This window comes from Scleropages formosus, chromosome 13 (assembly GCF_900964775.1).
Source record: "Scleropages formosus chromosome 13, fSclFor1.1, whole genome shotgun sequence".
Taxonomy (NCBI): Eukaryota; Metazoa; Chordata; class Actinopteri; order Osteoglossiformes; family Osteoglossidae; genus Scleropages; species Scleropages formosus.
In genome coordinates this window covers 17,475,888-17,503,348 of record NC_041818.1, presented here as the reverse complement: position 1 = coordinate 17,503,348, position 27,461 = coordinate 17,475,888, and the positions used below count along the sequence as shown (strand labels likewise).

The 27,461-nt window shown below is 45.4% G+C and overlaps 1 protein-coding gene across 1 annotated transcript; it reads left to right on the top strand.

The window, feature by feature from the left end:
* The first annotated feature begins 111 nt into the window (after positions 1-111).
* Positions 112-26,608, top strand: clint1a (clathrin interactor 1a). Its single transcript, XM_018756483.1, has 12 exons — positions 112-331; positions 14,004-14,108; positions 15,203-15,299; positions 16,752-16,860; positions 17,742-17,906; positions 18,630-18,807; positions 19,093-19,336; positions 20,122-20,218; positions 21,156-21,227; positions 22,097-22,362; positions 23,327-23,513; positions 24,504-26,608. Exons 1-12 carry the CDS (start codon positions 291-293, stop codon positions 24,887-24,889), a joined length of 1,947 nt encoding a protein of 648 aa, XP_018611999.1. The 5' UTR covers positions 112-290; the 3' UTR covers positions 24,890-26,608.
* Positions 26,609-27,461: the final 853 nt, after the last annotated feature.

Below are 27,461 nucleotides of genomic sequence, written 5' to 3'. Positions count from 1 at the left end.
ACAATAGTCAGAAAACAGTGAACTGCATATCCCACAATCCCCTGCGGTCGAAACGAAACGTACCCTGCGCCGATGACGTCTCAAGGACGTCTCAGTAGTAACCCGCCCGGCCGTTCGCTGCCTGCCGCTGTGAGAGCCAGGGAGTTTCGTCGGAGTTGGTTACACAGGTTTCCGGTGACGGAAATCCAGTAACTCGGTGGGGTTTTTTTTTTTTTTTTTTAATTAATATTGGTAACTGGCCGGACGGCAGATCGCTGAGGCGGAGAAGCTCTCTCTCCGGAAGAGCCAAGATGCTGAATATGTGGAAAGTGAGGGAGCTGGTGGATAAAGCGTGAGTATTCACGGCGGCGTTCGAGGCGAACGTGCAGCGGTCGAAAGCGGGCAGGCCCAGGGGGGTGCTACCTGCGCGAGGGACACGTACCCGGCGCGTGACGTCACGGGGCAACCGGCCCTTCGCGGCCTCCTGGCGGCCCGTCGCGTCGGTCGAGAAGTGCCGCCATAATGGTGTTAAAAAAACGATATAAGAACTTTTCTGTCATTCGGCCTCCTTCGCCGCGCTGTCGGCCGTCCTTTTATACCTTCTCACTGCTGTGGCGTGCGACTCAAGATCATGGTCCACATAGTCCTGCTAGCAAGCTAGCTGAACGGTTTCCCAAACTCGAACAAAACACAACTATTTATTCTTATGACTTTGTCATCCCCTCTGGCGACTTATTTAGCTGTTCCCAGAATCGCCAACATAAGCCTTTATAAGCCCGGCTACTTGTCTTGTAATGTTTGCTTAGTTATTTTCGTGGAGTAACACGGAGCACAAGTTAGTAAGAAGCTCAGACTGTGTAAGTCGGTTACGTTAATAACACTCGACTCGACGAGCGGGTGTTGAAGACGCGTTTCTCTGTTGTCTCTGTTTATTTACCACACTTTAAAGTGAAAGTAAAGACGTGTGTGTGTGTCAGAGTCAGAGCTGTGAGCGCGAGCAGCTTCCGGGTGGAGAAACTGCGGAAAGACTCAAAGAGGGAGAGAATACGGCCCGTGCGCGTCTGTCACTTCTCGTGCTGTGAAAATTGGAAGTGATTTTTGCTTTGTCTGCCTCTCACTTCCCAGTGTCCCACAAAGCCAGAGGACACCGGGGCCATTTGTCCCTTTCTGCACTTTTATTTTCCACGAAACACAGGAGGAGTGCGGTCTCCAGCATGGCTACCTGGTTTTACTGTTACGCTTCTGCTGTGGCGGTAAGCCGGTGTCTTGTCACCCAAAAGTCCCCAGTGCCAGTCTGTCTTCTGCTCTATTGCCCTCGTCCCACGTACAGGACACCAGCTGACACAGTAAGGACACAGCACTGTGTAACTCATCATGGCAAATCACTCATTGTAAAGTTATTTACCCTTCATCTCAATGAGTGTTAGTGGTAAAAGCAAAGTGTTTTGAGTGTCAGTACCCCCCCCCCTTAACTGTTGAAATTTGTTCAGATTTTCCCTGGAGTTTCTCCTAGACAGTACTTGAGAAACTTTTCTCTGCCCTCTAACCGCTGCATTTTTGCAGACCCCCATTTGTGAACCACTTTCCAGAGGCAGACACCTTTCCCCCGGTCGACTTGCAATGAGTACAGTGTAGTGTTTTGCAGACGCCGTTTTCATCCAAGGTGACTTACTAGATGCACTTCGCTATGTGCAGTCAGCCACTCATCTGTACGCCAGAGCCACGTCACACACATACAGACTGTTGGCAATTCTAGTGTGACCGTTTCCCCTGAAACGCATGGGAGGAAACCTGAGCGCCTGGAAGAAACCTACACGAACACAGGCCGAAAGTGCAGACTCCACAAAGGCTGAGCAGCGATCAAACCCGCTTCCTCTCGCACTGCCCGGGTGCTGTAAGACAGCAGCACTCTTCCCTGCACTGCTATACTGCCCACTTTGTGGACAGTGTTGTCCAAGGAGTCTCGTAATGCTCAAATAACCAGCTACACAACGATTTCCCATATGCACAGCAGGGTAGTCTTACTGTATCACTTCAGGATAAGTTACCTTGATCGAGTACTGCAACAGGAACGGGATTCAAACCCAGAACCTTTTGATTGTAAGGTGATTGCATTAAGGCCTTCAGTACTGGTTTTTTTTTTTCTCTTAAATAAATAAATAAATTGCTGTGTCTGTCAGTTCTATGCCAAATGCTTCCTGACCACGTATCGTAGTGTGAATAGGAGTTCCGGCCTGATCTTTTCTTTTTTTTTTTTTTTTTTTTTTTTTTTTTTTAAAAACTGTTTTTCCATTTCTTCAGAAATAAATTGCATCTAAACTCTTTTATTATAAAACTGTGTAAATTACAAAAAATGTAACTCCTGGACCTCATGAGAAAAATAAGAATATGATGATTATTGTGTGTTTGTAGCCCATTTAAGAAGTGTTGGTGAATTTTTAATTTTCTTTTGCGGTTATTGGTGCTTTTTTTTTTTTTTTTAGTAGTAGTTCTTTTACTCGCATTGACAGTACTTTGAGGAATTTAAACGTGCCTAGTCAAATTGCTAGAACAGGATATTTCAGTTGACTATTAGCTTTGTGTCACTGCTCTGTGATTGGACAGCTCTGCATCATCAATGTAGCTATTGACTGATTTATAGTTCTAGTTTCTTCCCTTTTGGATTTTCTGATAAGGGCTTGCTCTGTTTTAGAGAATACACTGCAGGTGACATCCACCGTGTGCGTTTACCATATTTGGCAACCTGACCTTTGGCTTATTTATTGATTTTAAAATTTGTAAGACGCAAGCCTTTTATTCTGAGATGTTTGCGGTGAAAGTAACTTTTTTTGGGTCGTCTTGTGCAAGATGCTTTAGTCAGCGCTACAGGAAGGTCAGCCATGGTTTCATAAGCACTTTTGTTTGGTGCCCTGAGATGTAAAACCCAACACAAACAAGCACCTGAAGGCTTTTCCAGATTTGTGTTCTTCACTCTAAACTGCGTTTACAGTTTGGTTGAAATAACATTTAAATATCAGTAAGAAACAATACTAACCTGATCTGTCAATGCAGTGCGTTTCAGATAAAGTAAGCTTGTGACATCGTCAATGCTGCGCCTTTGAAAGACTTAAAAGAAATCTATTTACTTGTTTATAGTCTGGGGTGGTATACCCTGACACCTGTCTCTTGAGTTTGGCCTACACTTACTGATTCTCGATAAGAGTTAATGTTTGAAAAAATTGCTGTATATTCCCACAGCCCACGGTTAATAGATGTGTAACTTTAAATGACAACATCCAGTAAAGAGATTGTGGACACATTATACATTAGCCAAGTTTAAAACTCCGTTAGTGCCACAGGCGCAGACCTACTGTGCAGTGTCCCGCTCCCGCATCAAGTCTTAGACGTGTACTAATGCTGCAGCACATGTTCACAGGCACACACTAGGAGAACTGAAAGTCAAAGAGCACTTTCAACTGACATGTTTCTTGTCCATTGCTCAGGTTAAGGCTCCTGAGTAGTGTAGCATTTAGGGTGTTACACTGTTATATAGTAGCGTATGAGATCACTTGGTTTGACAGAGGGAGGCATGAAATCAAGACTAGACATGTCATCAGAGAAGTGTGTGTGTATGCATATATATATATCCTACTTGTTTGACTCAGACCAGTTTTTAATTTTGTGACCAGTTAAAGCTTGACCCTGAGCAACTTTGTTTGAATGTGGTTTTCCCGTCTTGCTGTCCAGAGAAATTTCAAAAACTGAATTCTGGAGGTCAGCTTTGTGTTTAAATTTTTTTTTACACATTTCAAACAATAAATGTGTAGATCAGAGCCAGTTGTGGCTTTTTTTAAAAAAAAAAAAAAATTTACTCAGTAGTTTTAATGGCTTTTTTGACTTTTCACAGAAGTAACTGTCTTTGGGCATATGTGGTACCAAGCAAAGCAGAGAGAAGAAAAAACCAAGTCTGGACCCTCACAAACTCAGTCTAGCAAGTTCAGTTAAAAATGTATAAGGAGAGGCTATAGACAAATTCCTGACGATTAGAAACACTCCTGGAGTGAGAAGCTCATAGCTGCAACACACACTCAGTTCTTTTCTGCATTTGTTTCCTGAAACTTTAACCATGAGAGTTTTAAGGGACAGAAACAGTTCTCGAGCTGATGATTAAGTGCGTCAGTTCCATAGTTCACACTGTGTTCTGCTTCTTTGGAAATTCTGGCTTCAGTAAAATAGCTGGAGCTTTGGAGGCCATGTAAGAGGGATGGAGTTCTGTTTTCATAGTCATGTTGATTTGGGTTGATTTTTATTGTGGCAACTGTTTTAAGCAGAGTTGTCTGCTCATTTTTAGGATTTTTATAGCTCCTCTAAGTAATAATGTGCATTAAAACAAAGAGTTGTCTTGTGAAATTGCTGATGTTTTTTGTTTTCGTTTTCTGCTTTATCTTTGCAAATTCTGGTTTTGCTGGAGGTTTACTGCTGTAGGTTTTTCAACTCTAGTGAAACTTTGCATTTCTCTGAGCTGCAGACAGACTATTTGTTTTTTCTGTGCTGTTATACACCTGCTCGTTTGAAATGGAGCAGTTGTTTCCAGCTTTTAATTTCTCTTCTGCCCTGGTGAGCATTGTTTAGGACCATTTCGGAGTTGTACATCAAAACCAGTCTTCCCTGTTAATCTGGTGTATGTAACAGTAATGGAGGCTGAACCCGACTCCACCGGTTAAGCAGGCCTACGTAAAGATGAACGAGTCCTGTGCTGACGCACAGCTGTGCCTCTCAAACCAGTACAGAGTGGAGCCCAACCGTGTCTTTGGGACTAGGGCAGTTCTTACACTCAGAGGGGTTCTGCTGATTTTTACTTGGTGACTAAAGCCAGTTCACTCTTTTTATTTGCAAGTTTGTGCTGTTTTATGGTCAAAAATACCTCTGCTGAACATTGTCTTTATTAATCACTGTGCAACACATATACTGCCTAATCACCTCTGTGCTGCCAAGTCAATGACAACTTATGGTGACCCTGTAGATAGTTGTTCTAAACTGTTTGCTATTCAGTCAGACAGCTAATCATTCGTAAAGTGGTGCCAATACCTGTTATCTTGTTGGCCCGTTGAATTGCTGGTTTTTTGTGTTGACCTTCAACCTTTCTAAGCATGATAGGTTTTTCTAATAATCTATCTCTGCGTGATCTGTCCATAGTATGAAAGTCAACTTTATTTGAGCTTCTGGGGAAGCTGAAGTTTGATAGCCCCCAGCATGATTGATGCGTTCTTCAGGCAGCCTACAAAATGTGCAGTATTCTTTGCCAATACTAATTGAAAGGCTTACGTTTTCTTCACAGTCCAAATATTGCTTCCATATGATTTTACGAAGAGTACCACAGCTTGGAAGACTTTTATTGCAGGGATATTGCTCCAAGATTTTGTCAAGGTCCTTCGTAGCTGTTTTGTTAAGATTGATACGTCATCAGATTTTCTAACAGCTTGTCCATTCATCTTTGGTATTGACTCAAGCAACCTGAAGTTGTCTGTTTCTCTGTCTTCACCCTCAACCAACTAAATTGATTTTACCAGTTGTTAGGATCTGTGTTCTTCACACTAAGGTAGAAGTTTATTTGAGACTATGTTCTTTGATCTTGATAAGCATATGCTTCTGATCGTCTTCACTTTCAGCCAGCAAAGTATCATCAGCATAGTGAAGATGATTGAGTTTACCAGCAGTTTGCACACCTTGGTGTTCTTCATACAGTCCTCCTCTTCTGATTTATTCTGTGAACAAATTTGCAGAGATATGGGGAAAATATACAGCCTTGTTATCCCACTTTGACTAGTTTAAACAATTCATTTCTCTATTTTCCATTCAAATGGTTGTTTCTTGGATTGTGTACAGGTTGAGCGTGAGAACCATTAGGCATTCTGGTAAATCCATGCTCTTAGTGTGGCCCAGAGCTTTGCAGGATTTATGCAAAGGCCTAGCTGTAGTCATTGAAGCACATATATTTATACTTTTATATATTCTTTTGTCTTTTCAAGGACCCGTCTTGCATCCCCACTGTCTCTTGTTCCTTGATAGTCTCTCTTGTACATAATCAAACTTCCATTGGCTCCTCCATCCGTTATCAATAACTGCTTGTCCAGAGCAGGATGCAAGCACAGGGTAAGAGGCAGGCTACACTCCAGATGAGAGTTCAGGCCATCAGAGGCCACTAACACCCTTACTTTCCTGTCAAATAGCAGCGGTACTTAATGAAAGGCACCATTTTGGAAAGTTCTCAGGCTGAAAGTTATTTCTTTAAATATTCTGAGAGAACACTTGTGGACACACCATTTTTGGCTTTTCACTGGGTCTTTTTTTTTTTTTAGGAGGAGATGTCTTTTTTTCCCTGCACAGCACGTACCACTTTCCAACTCTTTCACCTCAACAGAGGGAGTGCGGTGTCTTTCAAGGGAAAAGGGGGTGCGACTCCGTTGTGCTATAATGCAGATATAAACAAAAGCTCCCATGCTCCATACATGTAGGATCAGAGTTTTTGCCTTCATATGGGACAGCTGGTAGCGTAGTGGTTAGAGCTACTGCCTTTGGATCCAAAGGTCGCCGCTTCGAGCCTCACCTCCAACTGTAGTACCCTTGAGCAAGGTACTTACCCCAAATTGCTCCAGTAATATTACCCAGCTGTATAAATGCATAAATAATTGTAACCTCAACACTGTAAGTCAATTTGGAGAAAAGCGTCACCTAAATGAATAAACGTAAATATGTTAATGATGGTTTCCTGTGTGATGTTCCTGGTTACGTTGAGGTGCTGCAGCAGATGACGTGGCACTATCCATCAGCTTTAAAATGACCCTTCTGTTTCGTTTTAACTCCGCATTTCACGAAATACAGCTTCTTTGAACCTGTTCCCGTTTTTTGTGGAACTGGTACCAAGGATTGTAGAATATCTAAACATCAGCAGATAAAGTGATAACTTTTTTGTGTTTAAGATGTAGAACTGACACCATGCAAAAAAATCTTTGACTCCATGAACTGATTTACACATTTGGTGCAGAAGCAAATTTTTAAGGATTTTAAGAAAACATAATATTTTACATCCTTTTTTAATTTCATATTGTCTTCATTACTTGTGTGATGAATGTCAGTGCGTATGATGAAGGAAACAAACTACTTAAGAGCCAGACATCTGCAGCAATGTGTCGTTCTCCTAATGTAATGCACACATTGTATTTTCTACAAGATGTACGTCGCTTTGGAGGAGAGCGTCTGCTAAATGAATAAATGTAAATGTCTGGTTTTTCCGCATCTCTATCTGCGTTTTTTTAAAATATAAACACATTTTTCTCTCTGTAACCTGTGTTGCTTCTCACGTTAATCCTTTAAGATTAGACTGGGGGGAAAACCGATTGTAGCGCATGAAGGAGAGCCCGTCCTCCTCCCCGATCCTGTGCTCAAACCAGCTCTGTTCTGGACACCCTCCTGCCTCTTGCAACATGCCAGCGTGGCGGATGGGGGCCGGGCCACGCCGGTGAAGGGGGTGGTTGGGAGGGGCCCCTAAATCAGCAGCTCGGCTACCGCTGCTGCAGTCACACTTGATTTTACAGTGTCACATAACCATTTACCAGTTATTTAAAGTTTTCCAGGTATTCACAAGTTTTCGTTTAAAATGGTCCCTTTCAAATGAGCAAATACATCTGTTAGTTTGAGCAGTAAGTGTTACTGTTTTAATGTTTCTTTTGCCTTACATGTTGAAAAATGTGTTTTCTGGCGCTTTTTTTTTATAAACGGACAAGTTGACAGTTTAAGAAAATGAAAGAATGTCATACATCCCATTCTGTCTTGCAAGTGCCTCCTAACTGCCTGTGCTGTCATGAACTGATGCCATTGGCACGGGAGCCTCTGTCTTTGTCCATGAAGTCTAACCCCACCCAGTATGAGGTTGCAGATAATTAAGTAACGGATAAAACGTTCTAACAAAAACAAAAAAAACCCATTTTTACTGGATTTTGTTTTCCCAGCAGGTAAGGAAGCCACATTTCCCTCAACGTGAAACCACAGCATCCCTTGAAAAACAAAACCTGATGTGTCCAACTGCAGTATTGGCTACAGTGGAAGACAAACAAATCTAATCTTAAGCTGAAACTGATCTGTGTAGGTAGCCCTTTGGTGCAGCTGCTAATTTATTTAGAATTATAATTCACAGTTTGATAACATCGGTGTATGACAGATCAGCCGGCACTGATTCTTCTACAAAATGCCATATTTAGGTTTTCTCAGGGTGTCTGATGCATGAAAATATTTGCACAACTCCACCGTTGGAAGACTTGAATGTTTCAGAATGAAAAACAGCCACAGTGGCACAGCACCTGGGTGGTGCGTTAGGACGTGGGTTTGATCCCCGCTCAGTCTGTGTGGCGTTTACATGTTCTCTTTGTGTCTGCATGAGTTTCCTCTGGGTGCTCTGGTTTCCTCCCACAGTTCAAAGACATGCTGTTCAGGTTCCCCCGTAGTGTGTGAGTGACAGAGAGAGTGTTCCACTGGTGTATGGATGAGTGACCCAGTGTACGTAGTGTATCTAGCAGTGTAAGTCACCGCAGTGAATAAGGTGTGTGGGCTGATAACACTACATAGAGATCATTGGAAGTCGCTTTGGAGAAAAGCGTCTGCTAAATAAATGTAAATGTTTTTTGGGTAAAAGAAAAAGTAGATGTCACTGAGGCAGTGTGTAGCATATTGCTTGCATCTTCCACTTTTGGGCTCAAGTTGTAGGTTCAAATCCCACCACCTGCTGTGGGTATGCTTAAGTAATGTATTTACCACGAATTGCTCCAGTAAAAATTACACAGCTATCTAAATAGGTGTAAATAACTGTAGGTTGCTAAAACGCTGAATAAATGTAGTGTATTTTGGATATTACTCTTTAAGGAGGTAAATGATATCAGTTGGAGAAGTTTGTGTCATGTTTTAATTCTATGTTGTAACTGCTTAGCTAGCAATTCAGCACTGAACATTAACACCCTGTATAAACACTTCATAGACAACCCAGGAAAAGGAATTTATACTGGTGCACTGTGAATAGTCCTTGTTGAGGAAATTAATATGTACATTAATTTACAACATATACAATGGTATATAAGATTTTATTATGGCAAACAGGAGTTAAGTTATTGAAGGAGGGCTTACAGCATTATGTAATTGCTGCCCATCTTTCATTTGTCATACATGTATATGAAGTATAAATTGATAGGTTCCAAATTGAGAGAGACATTGAAGAGATACTTAACAAGCAGTGTTTCACCTCGATATCCACAGAGTACACCCATGTGTGATAAGCAGAGCTCTGCTTGGGCGGGTTTCTATCGCTCCTTGACCAGTTTTGCGCTCTTGTTGGGTCAGCTCTAGCTTAAGGGAGATTACTCTTGCTGTTATGTCCAGACACAATGCAGTGAGACATGTTACTGGCAAGGATCGGTTGTAGTTGAGCTGGGGTTAACCGTGCTTAGCGGTACATTCAGATGGTGCAGGTCTCAATTTTTAATACCAGAAACAATTAATTTAGATCATAAGAAATCCAGAAGGGGACGTTAAATATGCTTGTTTTTTTTTTTTTTTTTTTTTTTTTTTTTTTCTTCCTTCAGAAGGTTTTGGATTTATTTGCTTAGTGGTTTTTATTTTTAATCCACCCCTCCCCCAGGGTGAAGGAGAGAGGTGTGAACATTGTGTGAACCAATGCCAGGATGCTTCTGGCTTTGAGCCGTGGCCTCCTGTGCTCCTCTTAGTCCGTGCCTGATGTTCTACACACAGCTGTGACTGTCCCTACCCCACCTTGTCTCACGGTGGGCCAGCCCTGATCCACCCATTCATTGTGCAAGTAGTACTTAAAGTACGCGTTTCTGCAATGGAACCATTACAAGAAGTCCTTACCGTTGCGTAACAGTGAGCCGTGTCAAAGCTCTCAGTTAATGTGTCCTGTTTCACAAAGGCGCTGCTGCTCAACATTTCAGACTTGCTCTATTCTGGCTGCAGCGCTTCGTCATGGCATGAGAGGGAAGCTACCCGCCATCGAGCCCTAGGCCCAGGCCCACGTAGCCCCGGGAACTCTTACAGGGTGTCGTGTGGTCAAACCTGTGGATGCTGGAGTGTTTAAGGAGCCGTGGGTTACAGCAACTTTTCATACTCTCACCACTACTGTATCCATACAGGCCTCAAACTCCAGGAATTCATATGCAGTCCCGTGTTTGTTTGTGTGTATGTACAGCGTGTAACTACGGTTGTAATGCATTCAGTGCAAGAACTGCAGCGAGCAAAGGATTCCCGGTGCTGGCCGGGCCACGCGCATCCCCAAGGGACCTTCCGATGAGACACGTGCACTCCTAACCATCTGCAGTAGGTGCTTACCTTCCTCTTCCACCCGCCATCGTGCCCCTTCTTCATCCTCATTGTCTGCAGCCCAAAACCCGGGATTCCTTAGAAGTGGTAGGCGACGGGCAGTTCGTGCTCATCTGGGGAGTGGGGAAGAGGGGCGGGGTGACACTGTTTCATCTCTGCCGGCTGATGAGCCCAAGCTTACCGGGAATGTGTAAAGTAGTCCCATCCGGAGCGGGTGGGCTGAGGAACAAAGCGGCACTCCCACAGCTCCCCGAGCTGTGTCGCGCCTCCTCTTCGTTCCCCTCCCTCGCACCTCCTCCCTCCTCTGAGCCGCATTGTTTCTGCTTAAAATGTGCCCATGCTTTGTGTGAATGTTGGGACATTTGTTTTATAGCAGCATCTATTATTCATCAGCCTGCGACGGTGCTGTAATATTGATCCGGCTTGCTGTGAAGGCTTTCTTTGTCTGAGCAGCTCTCTTGTTGTTGTGTTGTGGGAATGACGCTCGCCTCTCTCTCCTCGTCGCCAGAGATGGTCAACCTATAGCTAGCTGCGTAGTCCATGCAGAGAGAAATTTGCACTCATAAGTGTAGCATTCTTGTCGCTTCCCATCCAGCAGGAACGAGGAAAGCTTTGAAAGGAGTTATCAGAAAGTGGTTAGAATTTTTTTCCCTTGCTCAGTTCTTCTCTCTCCCCGTCCTGAACTGGCCTGCATGGTTTCGTATCGAGAGGTTTCGCTCAACGCTTCTTCAAGTACTCGCACACTCCTGCAGCGAGTCTTACGTGTACCGCCTTTCCACAAGTTTGCCGCTACAGCAGATGTTTTACCGCAGTTGGGAACTCAGCAGGCCAGTGGTCACATTGCTGGTGTTTCACAGAAGAGCTCAGCCATGAACCAAGTGACCACAATGATGCCGTAAAGCTGCGATTGGGTAGGTACTGGAAAGGCGCAGTAAAACACCGAGCGGTGTCTGAGAGTCCCTGTAGCGGATGTGTCCGATTCACCGCGGTTCGGTACAAGTGTTATGTGCGATCCGCCTCTGACCAGGGCGACCCCAGCGTGTGCCTCGCTAGCTGGGCCAAACCGCCCTTTACAAAGGGAACCGTTCACGCTCAGTGACCCGCTGACCTACAGGGTCACTGGTGCCACTCCACAAAGCTACCGCTAATCAAAAAAAAGACCCTCCTGCCCCAAGTGCCTATGGTTGAAAGGAAGGTCTTTTTCAGGTCTTCCGTAGCCAAGCAAGTTTTCAGAAGTTATTTCCCATTATTATTCGGAGCTGAGTCATCAGCGTTATGCAAGAATACAGGTATACGAGCGGACGGGGTGGATGTAAAAATGCTTGTTTGCAAGCTGACTGTTAGGATTAGGGCATGATGGGATGCTGTTGTAAAATATGATGTCCCAGCCTGTTAGGTGAGCAGTGGGAGGGGTGTGTGAAAACCACAAAGGATTACTGGTGAGAGGGCCGCAGGTAGGTGTGTTATATAGCTGATTTGCCAAAAAAAAAAAATTGTGTGTGTGTGTGTGTGAGGTATGTCCAGTAAAGTTTTGGAAAATACTTTTTTTTTTCTGGAAATTTGTAATCTGCAGTTTGAACTTGGTACCATTTGTTTTCTTAGGTTGACTTGCAGAAGTGTCTCAGGATTGTTCCAAAAACCTTCTGCCCAGAGAAGGTGGTTTACACTGAGCTGCAGGACGCTGCTTCTCTCCAAGGTGTGGCTTGGGATTGTCCTGCAGGATGGCTAATTCTTCCAAGAATCACTTCCAGAGGGAGCTGTACTTGACGTATCTGTGATGAATTTTGACCATGAGAGCAGGACCATCTTGGATGGGCTTTTCGCTGTCTGACAATGTTTGTGAAAGCGCTTGCAGCTGCATAGGAAGTGAAGCTTGGGCTGGACTCATGTCTGCTAGGATTTATCATGAGGTGGGAGGCCTTTCTGTGTGACTTCTCCCCATCTCCTCTTGCCATCTTGAAGACATCTTGCTAGCTGTTACATATGGATTTTTCATGGATTATCTTCTTTTTTTTTTCTTTTTTTTTTTTGGTTTTATTCCCATGGGAGTTGAATAAACATCTGAGGATATGCATTCACTGCAGTGTTATTTTAGAAATGTACAAGGATGCTTATAAATGTGTGTGGTCTGATCCTGAGACCACTGCCAAGTAACTCTGGTACATTTCACATGTTCACGCAACAAAGTCCCCCCCCAGCCCAGTACTGTGTTTTTAGATAGTGCAGTTTGTTGGATGGCACTAACAACATATTTTTCACAAACATCGCATTGAATGTGTGTGTTTCAAATGCGAATAGTGTGTTTTTTCGTGATTCAGTGGTGGCACAAATGAATTTGTGCAGAGGTACAAGTGTGATGCCAGCGATGCGAGCAGGAAGACTTCTGCATGCTGTCCTTGTTTTACAGAATCTTACTCTGCAGTGTCCACATGTGGCCTTAGTCTTATCAGTGGAAGAAGCCCATATCTGCTGTGCAACTTTCGTGAGTTTAATAAGCCATGCATTATACACTCTTTTCACCTTTTGAGCACAGTTGGTTCCAGAAGTCTGTTTGGAACGTTGTTTGTAAATCCAAAGTCGCACTTGTCACTAAGTCACATGCAAAGAAAAGTCTTGACATCTCTTGTCTTATTCTGTAAAAACCCAAGATGAAGATGTGCTGAATAAGGTTCATCTCTGCAACTTCCTACTGCACTTTGATTGTTGACCAATTCATCCCATAACCTTGTGCAACATTTGTCATCTTGCTGTTGATCGCCACCACCACTCATGGACCTTGTGGAAGTGAGTCGGATTAAGGTGATCCAACGTACCTGTTCTGTTTAAGAGCTCCTAAGTCTGTCTCGTAGCCTCTCAGTTGGACCTGTTTCTGTAACATGCTCCAGTTGGCTCAGAAGCTTTGTATGAGGGCACGGGTCAAATGATATACTTGTCACCTGAACATTGCAGTCCAGGGGAAAGTGGGGTAAAATGATCCTTCATCTGAAAATGTGGTTGTGGAACGTGCTGCGGTGTCCGACTTGGCAGGATACAAATCTTCCTTGTTTGGATTCTTTATTTCCTCACCAGGATTTATGCATTCAACCCCGGTGGTGCTGATTCATCTGAGTGTTGGGGACTGATGTGTCTCTATGTTTTAAATCCTTTTGAATGGAAAGGCTGCTCCTTGTAGTATTCTGCTCGTGAAGAAAAAGACCATATGTTGAACTTTTTTGCCCTTGCTTCCAGTTTAATGGCTGTCGTTTCAAACCCCGCCGGCGCAACTCTCTGGTTTTAAAAACTTCCCAGCCCAGCTGTTTCCAAGCACTTCTAACTTGATTGACAGGCCTCGAAATGGGGAGCTTAAGCAAAATGAACCCTGACAGGAAATTGACAATCTCCATTACATCGAGCCTGGCTTGGCCAGGCTCTGGGACAGATGGACTGCATTAAAGCCCCTTCAGGACCCGGTCCGGTCCCAAACGGGACCGTGTTGGAACCCAACACCCAGATGGTCGAAACACTAAGATACAATGACCATCTTGGGAATTCATCACTTTCTCAGAACCATTTGCTTGTTAATTTTTTTTTGTTTCGTGGGTTCTTGATTTAAGGGATCTTTTTAAAACTTCATGAAATATAAATGTGATGCATGTCTCTTATTACATTGTGTTCTGCTTTGACAGCACCAATGTGGTTATGAACTATTCGGAGATTGAATCCAAGGTTCGAGAAGCCACCAACGATGACCCCTGGGGTCCCTCTGGACAGCTGATGGGGGAGATCGCTAGGTGAGTGCAGTATGTGAGGCTGTGTCTCAGAGGGGGAAACAGACATTTGTAACCTGAAATGTGGAAAACTACAATTTGAAAAGCGGTCCGGATATTGATCTTATACAAGAGTTCTAGTTTGTATATGCAGCCAGGGTTGACAGTGCCTGTTGTCAAGTAAAATGTTGTTGGACCAAGGGATTACGTACCAAAGCAGCATTCCCCTTGTATCATGCTGATTTTGGCCTTTAATTCTTTTGCAAACTTGCAATCTACTTGGTAGAATGGCCTTTGCAGGATAAGAGCTGAATGTAGTACATGATAGCAGATTACCAAAGAAATGTGTTCCTGTTGACCTTAGGACGCATGTAAGAAAACTAAGGGGTGTGCTTAGATCTAGGATTTATGTGCTTACATGACACTAGGGCAGCACAGTAGCACAGCGGTAACACTGGTGCCTTACCGCTTCTGGGTTATGCGTTTGGACATTGCTTGGAAATGACCTCTGTGTGTGAAGCTTGCATGTTCTTCCTGTGTTGTCCTAGCGCTCCAGTTTACCCTCACGGCCAAAATGGTGTGTTTTGGGTAAACTGGTGACCGTGAATTGCCCTTTGTGTGAGTGAGAGAGAGAGTAAATAAGGATGTATATGTGATTCTCCTGCAATGGACTGGTCTCCCATCTTTCCGCATCCTTCTGGGACAGGCTCTGGACCACTGCAACAGTACACTTGACATGCACTCAGTGCTAATGGACAAATTAATGATCTGTACATGGAACTGATCAAATGGATAATTCTGCATTATTAAGCATCCTAAGAACACAGAAATGCCATTGGACCAGCAAGATTATTCCATTGTCTGCCATGTAAACTTTTTAATGTCAGGAAAACAAGTGTACTGAATACTTGCAGTCAGGAGCCGTTCATTGTTCTTTGACAGCAGTGATCTCAGTTCTGTTTGTCTCAGTTTTTGCCTTTTGAAGTGCATCTTAGCCTGACTGCACGTGGCCTCACCAGGCATCCGCCTCCATCTACTTAATTGTTGTTACTGTGCTCAGTGCTGTGAAACGTGTGTGTGTGTGTGTGTGTGTCTCTCTCGCTCTCCCTCCGGCACAGATCCACCTTCATGTACGAGCAGTTCCCAGAAGTGATGAACATGCTATGGACTAGGATGCTGAAGGACAACAAGAAGAACTGGAGGAGAGTTTACAAGGTCTGAGACTGTTGCATTCAGCCTCTGTGTTGTTGCTGTTCCAATTAAACATTGCAGGTGGATTTCTCAATTTAGGCTTCATCAGTAAAACGATAAAACGCTACTCGATATTTGAGTTGCCCTTTTCACCTTCTTCGATGACCAGACAGAGTGTAGAACCTCTCAGCTGGTTGCTGGTGGCAGTCTTGTGACAAACACACTCCACAGTGTCCTTGATTTAGTAGATGATTTGTGCTTGTTCTGCAGCCACAGGGCCTTTGCACCTTGTAGTCAGAGTCGACCGTGAATGGTTCGGTATACTGAAGTATCCTAGAGGCAAATTCAGGGCCATCTGTCCAACAGCTAAATCTTAGCCAGAGCTGTGTCATGCTGCAGGATAATGATTGTAAGCACACCAGCAAATCTAAAACCGAATGGCTCAAAAAGAATGAAGGTGTTGGAATGGCCAAGAGAAAGTCCACACCTCAACCCCACTAAAATGCTGTCGCAGGGCCTTAAGAGAGCCGTGCATAAATTTTAAGACCTGGTAACGGTAGGATGACTTTAAACACCAAGAAAAAATTTTTAAAAAGCATATTGCTCAGTATGTGCACTTTGTTTTTCACACGACTGTGGATAATATACTGTGTAGAATTGGTAAGGCACCGCTGGCCCACACCATGACTTTACATTTATTTATTTTGCTGATGCTTTTCTCTTAACGCGACTTACAATGTTAAGCTACTTAGTTAATTACCCATTTGTACAGCTGGGTAATTTTTTTTTTCTTTTCTTACTGAAGCGATATAGGGTAAGCACCTTGCTTAGGGGTACTACACCTGGAGATGAGATTTGAACTTGTAACCTTTTGATCCAAAGGCCTCCGCTCTAACCATTACGCTACCAGCTGTCCATTAAAACTGCCCTTTAAACAGTTTGAGTAAGAAACCATCTCTTGTCCCAATTAAGTTTGTAAATATTGGGACCAGCTGTACTTAATGAAATGTCATAAGTAAAATGCACCCAGAACTCTTAGAGTGAAGGAAGAGAATGGATTGATTGGTCCACCAGAGTTATAGTGACAGGAATAAGGCCCCCTGTGTCAGCGTGGCTCTCTGTGGCACCCCGGTATTTGGGGTCAGAGGTGACTTTCACTTCCCGTATGTGAGCTGATGAAAAGAGCCAGATGGTGGTTGCAGTAGCTGCACAATTTTGTGAACAGCTGTCCTCGCTTGCTGTGGACAGCTGGGTGTGGTTGTGTTTAGCTCGTGGTGAGGGTGGAGTCGCTTGCCGCCGTGGGTCAGAAAGCGGGAGGGTCGTATAAGAGGACACGGACACTAACCCTGCACGTGTGAGTGTACAGTCCAGTTGCAGAGAAAGGAAGGGTGTCGCTCTTCCGCATTAGCAGGGGTCTTGTCCCCTCGGACACATGGGTGTGTAGCCCCTCGGTAATGCCGTTCTCTTTGCTCCCAGGCTTTGCTTCTGCTGGCGTACCTCATCAGAAACGGGTCCGAACGCGTCGTCACAAGCGCCAGAGAGCACATCTATGACCTGCGCTCAGTTGAAAACTACCACTTTGTAGGTAAGTGAGAGGATACCCCAGAGAAGACACTGGCACTGGCCTGTCCTGTCAGCCACCCTTGCCACCCGTCGCACGCCTGCTGCCGTGCCATCAGCTGCGCGGAGAGCATGCGTTCTCCTTCCTCCATCGTGGGCCCCAGAGTGCTAATTAGTGGAGCTTCATCTGTGCGTGGAAGACTGGAGAGCTGACTCACTCTGAGTGTGACTTTGTGGAGGGGAAGTGTGTTACTTGATGTGAGTTCAGATTTTCTGGCTTATTTGCATTTCCCAAGGGGACGTTTATTCGCTGTGGTAGGATGGGGCTCAGGTTGCTGAACCAAACTCAGTGCTTGGGCTGTGTCAGTACTGAGAGAGCGCAAAGCAGAATGCTGTCACTGAACCTTCTTCTTCGGGATCCTTCACAGTACATTCAGCAGACTGCAAGAGCAGTATGTGCAAAACCACTTATATTTACAGTATGTCTATTGTAAAGTCAGCATATTGGTATTTTGTCTTCTGATGATTGCATACGTGACATGGGAAGGGCTTGTACGGATAGGCAGTAGTGTCCCCAGCACAGTGGAATGAAAACAATGGCCCCAGTGTTTCCATCCTGCTTAGGCCTCATACAACAATGTTTTGGGACCACTACAAAGCTGCTTGAGTCCACAGGGAACTCCACGGTGGCTTCTGATAATGCTGAGCCTGCATTTTCACTGTATCTGAGCTTAATGCCTGCCTGTTTACAACGTGACTCGGACCTCGGTACAACAGCAGCAACAACTGTTGAAGTGGAAATCTGATATCTGGGAAAATGTTTGGAGAAAGGTGGCAAGAATCAATATTAATATGTGATTGTGTTGACTTTACTGTGTTTGCTGTCCCCATCACCCCTACCTCCAGATGAGAATGGCAAAGACCAGGGCATCAACGTGCGGCAGAAGGTGAAGGAGATAGTCGAGTTTGTGCAGGATGATGACCGCCTACGGGAAGAGAGGAAGAAGGCGAAAAAGAACAAGGACAAATACATTGGCGTGTCTTCCGACAGCATGGGCGGCTACAGATACAGTACGTTGCCATGGATGGAAAGGCTGAGTTCACATAAAGTGCATCTACCGCTGATGTGCTAGGGGAAGCTTGAGGAGAGCGAATGTGGACAGGTGGCAGAATACAAGCAGGAATGAGACGTGCAGGACGACAGCAGCTCTAGACTTTCACGTTGAGGGGGGACTCGGGTCCAAGATTGGCATTGTGGCTGAGGAGTGACATGCGACAGAACACCCAAATCGGGGAGGAGGCTTTCCAGCACTGCCATAGCGGGTGTCGGTTATGATAAATTTACAAGATGCTGTTTGAGGTCAGGTGCTGTTTCCCTTCTCAGGGCAGCTCTGTTAGGTGGTCTGCATGCTGCTCCATTCTCTGATTTGTCAAGTTTGACAGCAGCCGTACTACTACACTTATGTCTTTGTGTGTTTGGCACTCAACAGGGTTTACGGCAGCAGTTTTAAGCTCTCTTGTCAACGTGGTCACACGTGAAGAAACATTTCAGAAGCTCATTGAAGTTGCTCCAGTAAAAAGTTCAACTGCATGAATGGGACAGTTCTGATCTTTTATTACTTTGCATTGCGAACTTTCTTTACATTGTTTCTTCAGATGATTGAAGCCATACTGCAGCTTTCAAATGAGAACATAGTGAAGCATCGTGTATGAGTGGAAAAACATGAATAGTTGAGAGCCGACTGACATGTTGTTCACACCCTTACACATGCGCTGCACCTACCCTTGCTACAGGAGACCAGTATGATTCAGAGCCCCGGTCTAAGTGGGATGAGGACTGGGACAGGGGAAAGGGGTCCTTCCCCTTCAGTGAGAAGCTGGGTGAGATCAGCGACAAGATCGGCAGCACCATTGATGACACCATCAATAAGTTCCGCAAGAAGGACCGGGACGACTCACCCGATCACTTCAGGTACTAAGGCTAGGTTGAGGAGGAGGGAGCTTTAAGTCGTCTAGATGTCAGTGTGACCTCTGCTGTCCTGGTCAAATCACTTAAATTCAGTGAAACAATTAAGAGGTGAGAAATCATACGGCCAGTTAACCCTGTGGCCTCTGAGGGCTAAGCTGCTGACCGCTAATCGACACTAGGAGTGTGTGATGATGAAGGTACCTGTTGACCTGTAAGGGCAGCATCCCAATAGGTCCTCGTGGAGAGGGCAGACACCCGAGTGCGGTACATCTCTTTTCCTACCCGCAGCGACAATGAGGACGAGCAGGATAGAGAAAGAGACCAAGACAGAGGAGCTCGTAACGGCCGGCCCAGTAAACCTGAGTTCAAAGACGAGGAGGAGACGGTGACGACCAAGAGCGTTCAGATCATGCAGTCCACGGAGACCACAGCCACGCGCAAGCGAGGAGCCATCCCATCCAAGACAGTGGATCTGGGGGCTGCCGCACACTATACAGGGGACAAGGGCAGCCCAAGCACTCGCAGTAACAAGGTAAGCTCCCCTAGGGCCCCTCTGCCGTAAATTCTCAGAGGACCATAGTAAAGGAAAAACTCGTCTCCACCCCCTCCCCATCCACGTCTACTCAAGCAGAAAATTAGACCATTTGTTCCGGTGTGCTGGGCACCTAGTGAACATAACCACCCATTAGAATCGCTAAGCAGCCTTTTAGAGATGGTACTGAGGGCCAGATGTGATTGAGTTAGTTTTCTTTCTCAAGGGTGATACGAAGAGTACGGTCAGCATACGTTCTCGTTTTCATTTCTCCGCTGTTCCCAGAACCAGCAGGCCATTTTCTCAGTAGCTGTAAGCCAAAAGAAAAGTTGCTGTTGGTATTGCTGAAATTAAGATATTGACCGTTTTAACTTGTTATGGTTCTGTTGTATTTCAGATGCAAAGCACTCTTTGTATTGTTCTGAGATGTACGCCGCTGGATAAAAGAGTCTTGTAAATGGATAAATGTAAATGTATTGCTACTAGTGAGAAATGCATCAGCTATACTGTGCTGTGAATGTTAAATTTGCATTATAAAGTGTAGATTTCTGCTTTTTTTTAATTCTGAAAAGTGAAATATTAATGATGATTGTTGTCTTTAGATTTTTAATACCATTCTTATGCCCCTAGATGTGCCTAAGATGTCATAGATAAAGTGTATGATGCCACCTGGTGGCTGTTTTTCTAAGCAAACGCACCAAATTCCTGTGCTGCCTCGGTCGTACGACTCGGACTAAGCGGCTGACAGTGCCGCTCGGCGGCTTCTCCCTCCATGCTGTTCACAGGTCCATACGACAGCCACAGAAACCAGTCAGCCTTCTGGTGGTGGACTGGTGGACCTGTTCATGGTGGACACTGGGTCCAGTCAGACAGCATCTGCAGGTGAGAGCACCCGCTGAGCTCGTACCCGTGCGTCATCCACGGTCGTCAGCGTTGAGAGACACGCAGGGTGGGAACTGGGTTACCGCTGGGTGTTCTTCCTCTGAATTACTCTGCTGATCGTTTGAGTGGAAATGATATATTATGAAATTATTTGAAATGGTTTTTTTTTTTTTTTTTTTTTTGGCACTGTCTTGTCTTGCAGGAAGCAGCAAAATTAAAGGTCCTTTTGTGGAGAGTAGAGTGTTGAGTACAAATGTAGATGGAATGAATTTAATCCCAGGGACAGCCAAAGTGTTATTACATCATCTATCAAATGGTTTGAGCGTTTAACAGCGCACAGGAATGCATTCCGTTGACGGTGGTGCAGATGAATGTACTGAGTCCAGACACAAGCCTTTGGAACAGCGATTAGCTGGTTTTGTGGAAAGGGGCTGGATAGATAAATATGTAAATAAATCCGACACAGCAGAAAGCTTGACGATCCCCAGGCGTCGACTAGTGGTTCTGGTGGCCTGGACTCCTGAAGCGAGCCAGGCGAATGGGTGGGGGGGGGGCGCTAAGTGCTCCAGATGGGGCCTCGTGTGTCACAGCTAGGAGGCCATTTAGCCACACGGACCAGATGTTAAAGCAGTCCCTTGCGGATGTGGAGTGCCGAGCAGATGTTGGCGGCCCACCATGTCGGATCCTTGCCTCAGCAGCAGTCGGGACAGCTGTGTAATGTCTCCCCCGATCTGGCCCTAAAGCCCTGCTCATCCCCAAATTGTCTTGACCAGCGCTAGGAGGGGCGAATACCAAAGAAGGCACATCTGCTTTCCTGTTACGTTGCATTTTGTGTGTGTGTGAAGATGAAGCTGTGTGTCACACTGAACATAAGGGTGTTTGGAGCTGATCACGCCATAGTTCACCGGGGTTCTGCTGTGTGTTTCCATCCCCCCAGGTTCAGAGCTCGTTGGCGGCTTTGCTGACTTTTCGTCTCCCGCAGCTTCGGCCAGCCTCCCAGCAGCAGCCGGTAGGTGTGACCCCCCCCCCCCCCCCACTGCAGCGCCCTCATTATCACCACTGTTCCTTGTTAAACGGGGTCTTGCGCAATGAAAAAAGACAACGTGCTTACACATACCTAACACACCAGCGGGTGTGAGACACAGAACAATTGTCAAAGTCGATTACGGCCACAGAATGAGGTGAAGCATAGGTGAGATTGCTGGGTGGCGTTTGGGGAGGTGAAGGTGGACTGGAACATGTCCTCCCACCTCCCTGGACACATGCCTGCTGTTTACGTGGCCACCCTGAGAAAAGCACTGAAATATGAATGAGGGACTGAGGGGGAGGGGGTGTAGTCCCCCGTGGAGACACTACCTGCAGAGGGTAATGAGGACAGACACATTTCAGATCCCGTTAGACATGATTGACCAAACCTTGTACCGTGTAGGGGGAGGAGCACTCCAGCAGGCGCAGAGCAGCCAATCCCATAGTCCCGTTCCCGTGCTCTCCAAGCAGCTGCCTTGAGACAACCTAATGACGTTGTCACTCCCTCATTAATGATCTCTTGCCCTTGGACCCTGGATCTGTATGCCCTGTACCCTAAGAATACTCTTACCCTGGTTGGGCTTTGGGCTCCGCAGCGGTGTGCCAGGGTTATGGGCCCTGTTCTTCTGCTGTCGGCCGGACCTTTGGGTGCTTCCTCAACCGATAACAGGACTTGTTTCTCACGTCCTTGTTTTCCCTTAACGTTGGCTCAGATTGAGCCGGAGAAAATAAGGGCTTCTCCGTGGCATTTGGCCGCTGGGGAGGGGTAGTTTAGCCACGATCATCTTGTGTGATGTCTGCATTCCCCGTGCCGGCTCTGTAACCGACTCCTTGACTCTTTCCCCAATGCAGCCACGGTGCCCAGTGGGAGCAGCGACTTTGGGGACTGGAATGCCTTCCCCAGCAGCCAGCCAGGGGCCCCCACAGGGACGGATCTGTTTGCCGGCGTACAGCCCACCCCAGCAGCCGCCCCGGCGCCTGCTCCACTCTCCGCCGACCTCTTTGACTTGATGGCGCCCTCCCAGCCCACCCTGAGCTCCTCACAAAGCATGACTTTCACCATGAGCAGTTCCCAGAGCATGGGCACTAATCCTGGGCTCACTGTGTCCAAATCACAGGTACCAGTTCCCTTTCAGTGTCCCTCAAAAAAAAAGACTCTTACAGGCACAGCTGTCAGTAACCATTTGCTCATTTGGTGTGACACAAACTTGTGGCTCGAGTTCTGTAATTATTTTGAACATTGATTCATGCGCAAAACCATTTACGCTTTATTAGGCTTTTCTCATTTTCTCTCATTTACTGCACAGTAAATCCACCAGTGTTTAAATTAACATTGAGTTGCTGTTGGGACTTGACCCCATTCACTGCCAATTCCTCTCTCATAGCTCATCTGACACTGATTGTGTGCAGTGTGGTCCAGCTAGACAGTGACCCATCTCATCATACTCAGTCTCTACTGAACCCTTTTAACAGTTTTTTTTTTCTTTCATTAATTAAAGAACTAAGTAGCCCAGCTCTCCTCATACTATAGCTGAGAATTCCAGTTTTACAACCTCCCCTAATATTAGTGGATTTGAGATTTACACACTTCTCTGCTCTGTCTGTGTGAGATCTGGAGTCAGTGGCTTAGGGAGGAATGAGTGAAGAGCAAGGGTTAAAATACAGCATCAGTACACTTCCAGATGCTCGCCATCTCCACCCCCAGGGGAAATCTGTCACTAGCAAATGGTAAAGTGAGGAGAAACATCTTTGTCAGAATAGCATTAAATTATAACAAAAACCGGATGCAAAGATGTTATTTACATGTTTTAAAAAAAAAAAAAAAAAAGTTTGACCTACTTTAAATGTCAAGTTTTGTTTCAAAGTTGTTTACCCCCCTCCTCCACCCTCACCCCCATTAACTATAATTAGATGGGTTTGGAATGTCTTTCTGCATATTGTGTAATCTTGAAATAATGCATTTTATGGGTTTGTACATATTTTAGTCTAAAAAGCATTAGGTGGTCCTAGAGTAGTTGCGATGGCTCTTGTGCAGAGGAGGCAGATGGTGATGCACACTTGCGTTCGGCACTCTACCTACAGCCTCTGCAGAACCTCAGCAGCCCCATGCTGCCCCAGCAGGGCGGGGCCCAGAAGCCACCTGGTAAGGCCACGCTGCCTTCCACATGGTCGGATCCCAGCGTCAACATCTGCCTCGACTTCCTGTCCCCGGGATCCCAGCCACCCAAGCAGGCGCAGCCCAGCCTCAACACCATGATGCAGCAGCAAGGTAAGCTGCTTCAAGCCAGTACCACAGAAACGGGCCTTTACATCTGGGTCCGTGTAGAGCCAGGCTCCATCTGTTTGAGTTCAGTTTGATTTTTGAGCTCTCTGATAAACAGCGAAGTCCTGTAAGTGCATCAGTCTTGGGTGATGTCCTCCTTATGTAATAATCTTTTTGCAGATTTTCATGTGGACTATTGCATACACCATATATTCACTGATGGTATTTCCAGTGATGTGGGTTGGAGGCTCCAGGACAGCCTTCTACTCTCAGGCAGTTGTGAGTTAGCCCCACCACAGGGGAGTAAGGGCTCTTGGAAACACAGACATGTCTGGTGATTCCCCACCCCCCCCTTAGGGAATCCCAGAGGTCAGGGGTGAACCCAGCAGAACCAATCTGAAACTGTCCATCCGTGATCCTTTTCCATGAAATCCCATCTCGTTTTACCTGAACCAAATTCATTCTTGAGAATCTCTCCATAAGACAGATGTCCTGATTCCAAACACCCTAATGCCATTATTTCTTAAAAGGAACATTTGTAATCTGTTCTTTCTCTGTAAAAAGAGAACTAAAAAAAAAAAAAAAAAGGCTGAAAAGCCTGCCTGACCTTCAGTAACATCATTCAAGGCTTTATAAAGAAGGTCCTCCTCACCAGACCAGTTGTCCCTACGGTCAGGTTTTGTAAGACGCCACTGTCGGTGCAGCTGGAAGGTTTTCGGTTGCACAGGAACAATAGTGTAAGACCAGCTTTTAAAAATTTTCTTAAAATTTCTTTGCAGGCTGTTTAAGGAAGGTATATGTGTAGTAGATGTGATGTAAGTGGAATCTCAAACTGAAACAAGGCAAAAATAAGTAGTATAGCCCGGATGAGCGGTGTACATTCTTCTCCCAGCAAAGACATGTTTGTTGAGACCCTCATTTTATTTACCTTGTTTTTGCACTGTTAGTGTTTCTGTAGCTATGAGTTTGTGATCCTTGGCTACGCATGTCTTTCAGGTGTCCAGCCACAGGTCGGCATGGTTGCCCAGAGCTTTGCTGGAATGAACCTGAACATGCAGCCTACGCCCACCGTGGTCAGAGCGCCTGTGAACCCCATGATGCAGAGTGGGGGGGTGTCAATGAGCATGTCGCCCAATGTGACGACAGGTATGCTTGGAATGGGCACCATGGGCGTGACCCCTGGAGCAGGAATGCCAGGCAGCCAAGGAATGATGGCAGTGAACATGGGCATGAACATGGGAATGAACATGGGCATGCCTGCTGCTGGAATGGGCCTCCCGGGTACCATGGGCATGCCTGCCATGGGTGTGGCTCACATGAACCCTTCTATCGTACCACCAAAACAAGATGCCTTTGCCAACTTCACCAACTTTGGAAAATGAAGTGTGGGAGAGAGAAAAGGGGAGAGGCTGTATGAGGGTAGGGAGTGGTTGATCTGACCGTCCGACTATGAAGGACCCTATGAGCTGCAGACAAAGAAACGCCAACGCCACGAACCCTCCGCTTCCTGGACCTCATAGACGCGCATCAGTCCAACCCAAGGATCTCTTCTTTTGTTTTTTTATGGAGAAGTGAAGTGTACCTGGGCTGACTGCTGTATGGGGAAATGAATGATGTATTGAAAATCTTGGCATATTGAGCTGTTCTCTCCAGTAAGGCAATATGGAATATTCAGAAATGTCTGCAGGGGTTTGGCAGTACTAACCAAAAAAAATGGCAAACTGTGGAACTGAAGGAAAACAAGAAATTTCTTTTGTGCCCCACCCACATCCAGCCCTGTTTCCTGTCACTTTACCTCACGCTGCCTGAGCTTCACACATTTAGGAAATGAATCATGATCAATTTGTAAATACCTTCCCATGTGCAGACAAAGTAAATTATTGCTTTATTAAATACATCTTGAACAATACGGTGGACTGGAGAGCAAACTTTTGAAGGAAAAGGTAAACCTTAATTATTAGTTTATTTAATTTTTTTTTTTTTTTGCGGGGGGGGTTGTCGTTGACTCGGTTCCGGCAGACCACTTTTCCTATTTTGCCATGTATAATCAAAATAGTCTTTATACTTGTTATTCAGATACTGCTCCCACAAGGGGTTTGTTAATATTAGAAATTAACATGTAAAGAGTGAGTGAGTGAATGAATGCATAAAAACTGAAAGGCTGTTTTCACAACTAGCAACCTCTATGGCCTTTCTGAAGGGTTTATTTTTTTAACGCAAAATATGATCAGAGTTTTACATCCAAATATGATTATGAGTAGAGTTAGGAGCAGCTCTGCCTGGGGGCTGCGGTCTCACTGCAGCACAGGGTGCCTCATGGCGAATCCATGGCCTTTTCCTCGAAGGAAACGACGTCCGTGAAGACTGACGGAACAACGCAGTATTCATCACGGGGCGCGCGAGGAGTTCCGGCGAAGTTCATGGACACGTAACACGCAGACCCGGGCTGAATATGCATTATACACAGCGACAGAAATGTGCACGTTCGTTCTCGCGCCTTTCTACTTGGTTAAACTGCAGGGCGGCTTCGGATTGACATTTTGTGGGGGCTTCGTTTCTTTCCTTTCCTGCTGCGTCTGGGGACTGGTTGCACACAGGGTTTGCTGGCGGTGTGTCCATAAGCGGCGAATGTGGAAAGCTACCGTACGTAGGTTCGGCTCGGGTGGTCTTCGTGCTGCCGCACGGTGCGTATGCTTCGCACACCACGTACTGCTGTATGGTCAGCTGAGGGATTATGGGGAATTTTTTTTATTTTATTACTGTTCTTTAATCAGATCAGATTACATCACATAGTAGCCTTCCATGAAATCCTCGGGCATTATGTTATAAATGACCAAATCTTACTTTATTATCTTTTTTAAGAATACTTCTTTTCCTGAAGGGGTGTGGTTATTTTGTTTCAGTACTTGTATTTGAATCAAAAAAATCTGTATGATCAATTAAAATCCATGGTGTGTACTGTAGGAAAGGGATCGTTACTAAAAACACTATTAGATTATGCAAATTGTAAAAGAAACAAATGCCTCTCCTACAAAAAGGAAATCTTTCAACCCATTAAGCCTGTGTTGATTGTACTCATAATGATCTTTTATGTTTAACATTAAAAGTTTAATTAAAACATGGGTTTAAGCTTATTTCTGATTCTCTGCTCAAGAGCATCATGTCAGTAGGTAAGAAAATGGAACCGTGTGACAAAATTCAGTGGAAATAGTACTTGGTTTTTCCAGACCGAGGAAATTGATTGAATTTGAAAAACTGTTAACAATAGAAATAACATGTCTTATTTATTTCTGCTCCAAGCCTTTGTATTGTGTTTTAAATCAAGGGCAAGTTAAGGGTGATGGGTGGCTAGAAAGGAGGAGGATGGATGTTTAATGTCAAATGTTTTATTTGAACAAGGGAAAAAGTGGTAGTGAATGTAGCTGATTGTATTTCTCCCTTTTTTCTCCTCACTTTCTCACAAGTGTGGCAACATTTAATATACAATAACACAAGGCTTTTATAACCATGATCCCCTGCTAAATGACTGTTGGTGCCACTTCCCAGGTCAGAGTTGTGTGTGTGTGTGTGTGTGTGGGTGTGTGTGTGGGTGTGTGTGGGGGGGGTGTTCCGCAGTAGCTATGGAGCCTGTGGTCAAGCGGTTTCGTGAGACACTCCATTGCGAAACTCTCCTGCTGCACTTGCAGGTGTTTCCGACATGTCCAGCCTCAACCTGAAGCTTTCCGCACACTGCCCAATATCATGGTCTCTGCTGCTCTGTCCAGTACATCGTTTCTCCTGCCTCGCCGCTGGAGGTTTGGTCTCAGAGGGACAGGTGACAGGTTGGTCCCGTACGTGGACGTCAAGGGTCACGTGAATGATGGCTGCTGTCGGTGTGTGTATGGGAGAGCACAGGGGCTGTGCCACTCTGCCACTGAGTCGTCATCCTGGGACAGGGGCTCCGATGCGGCCCGG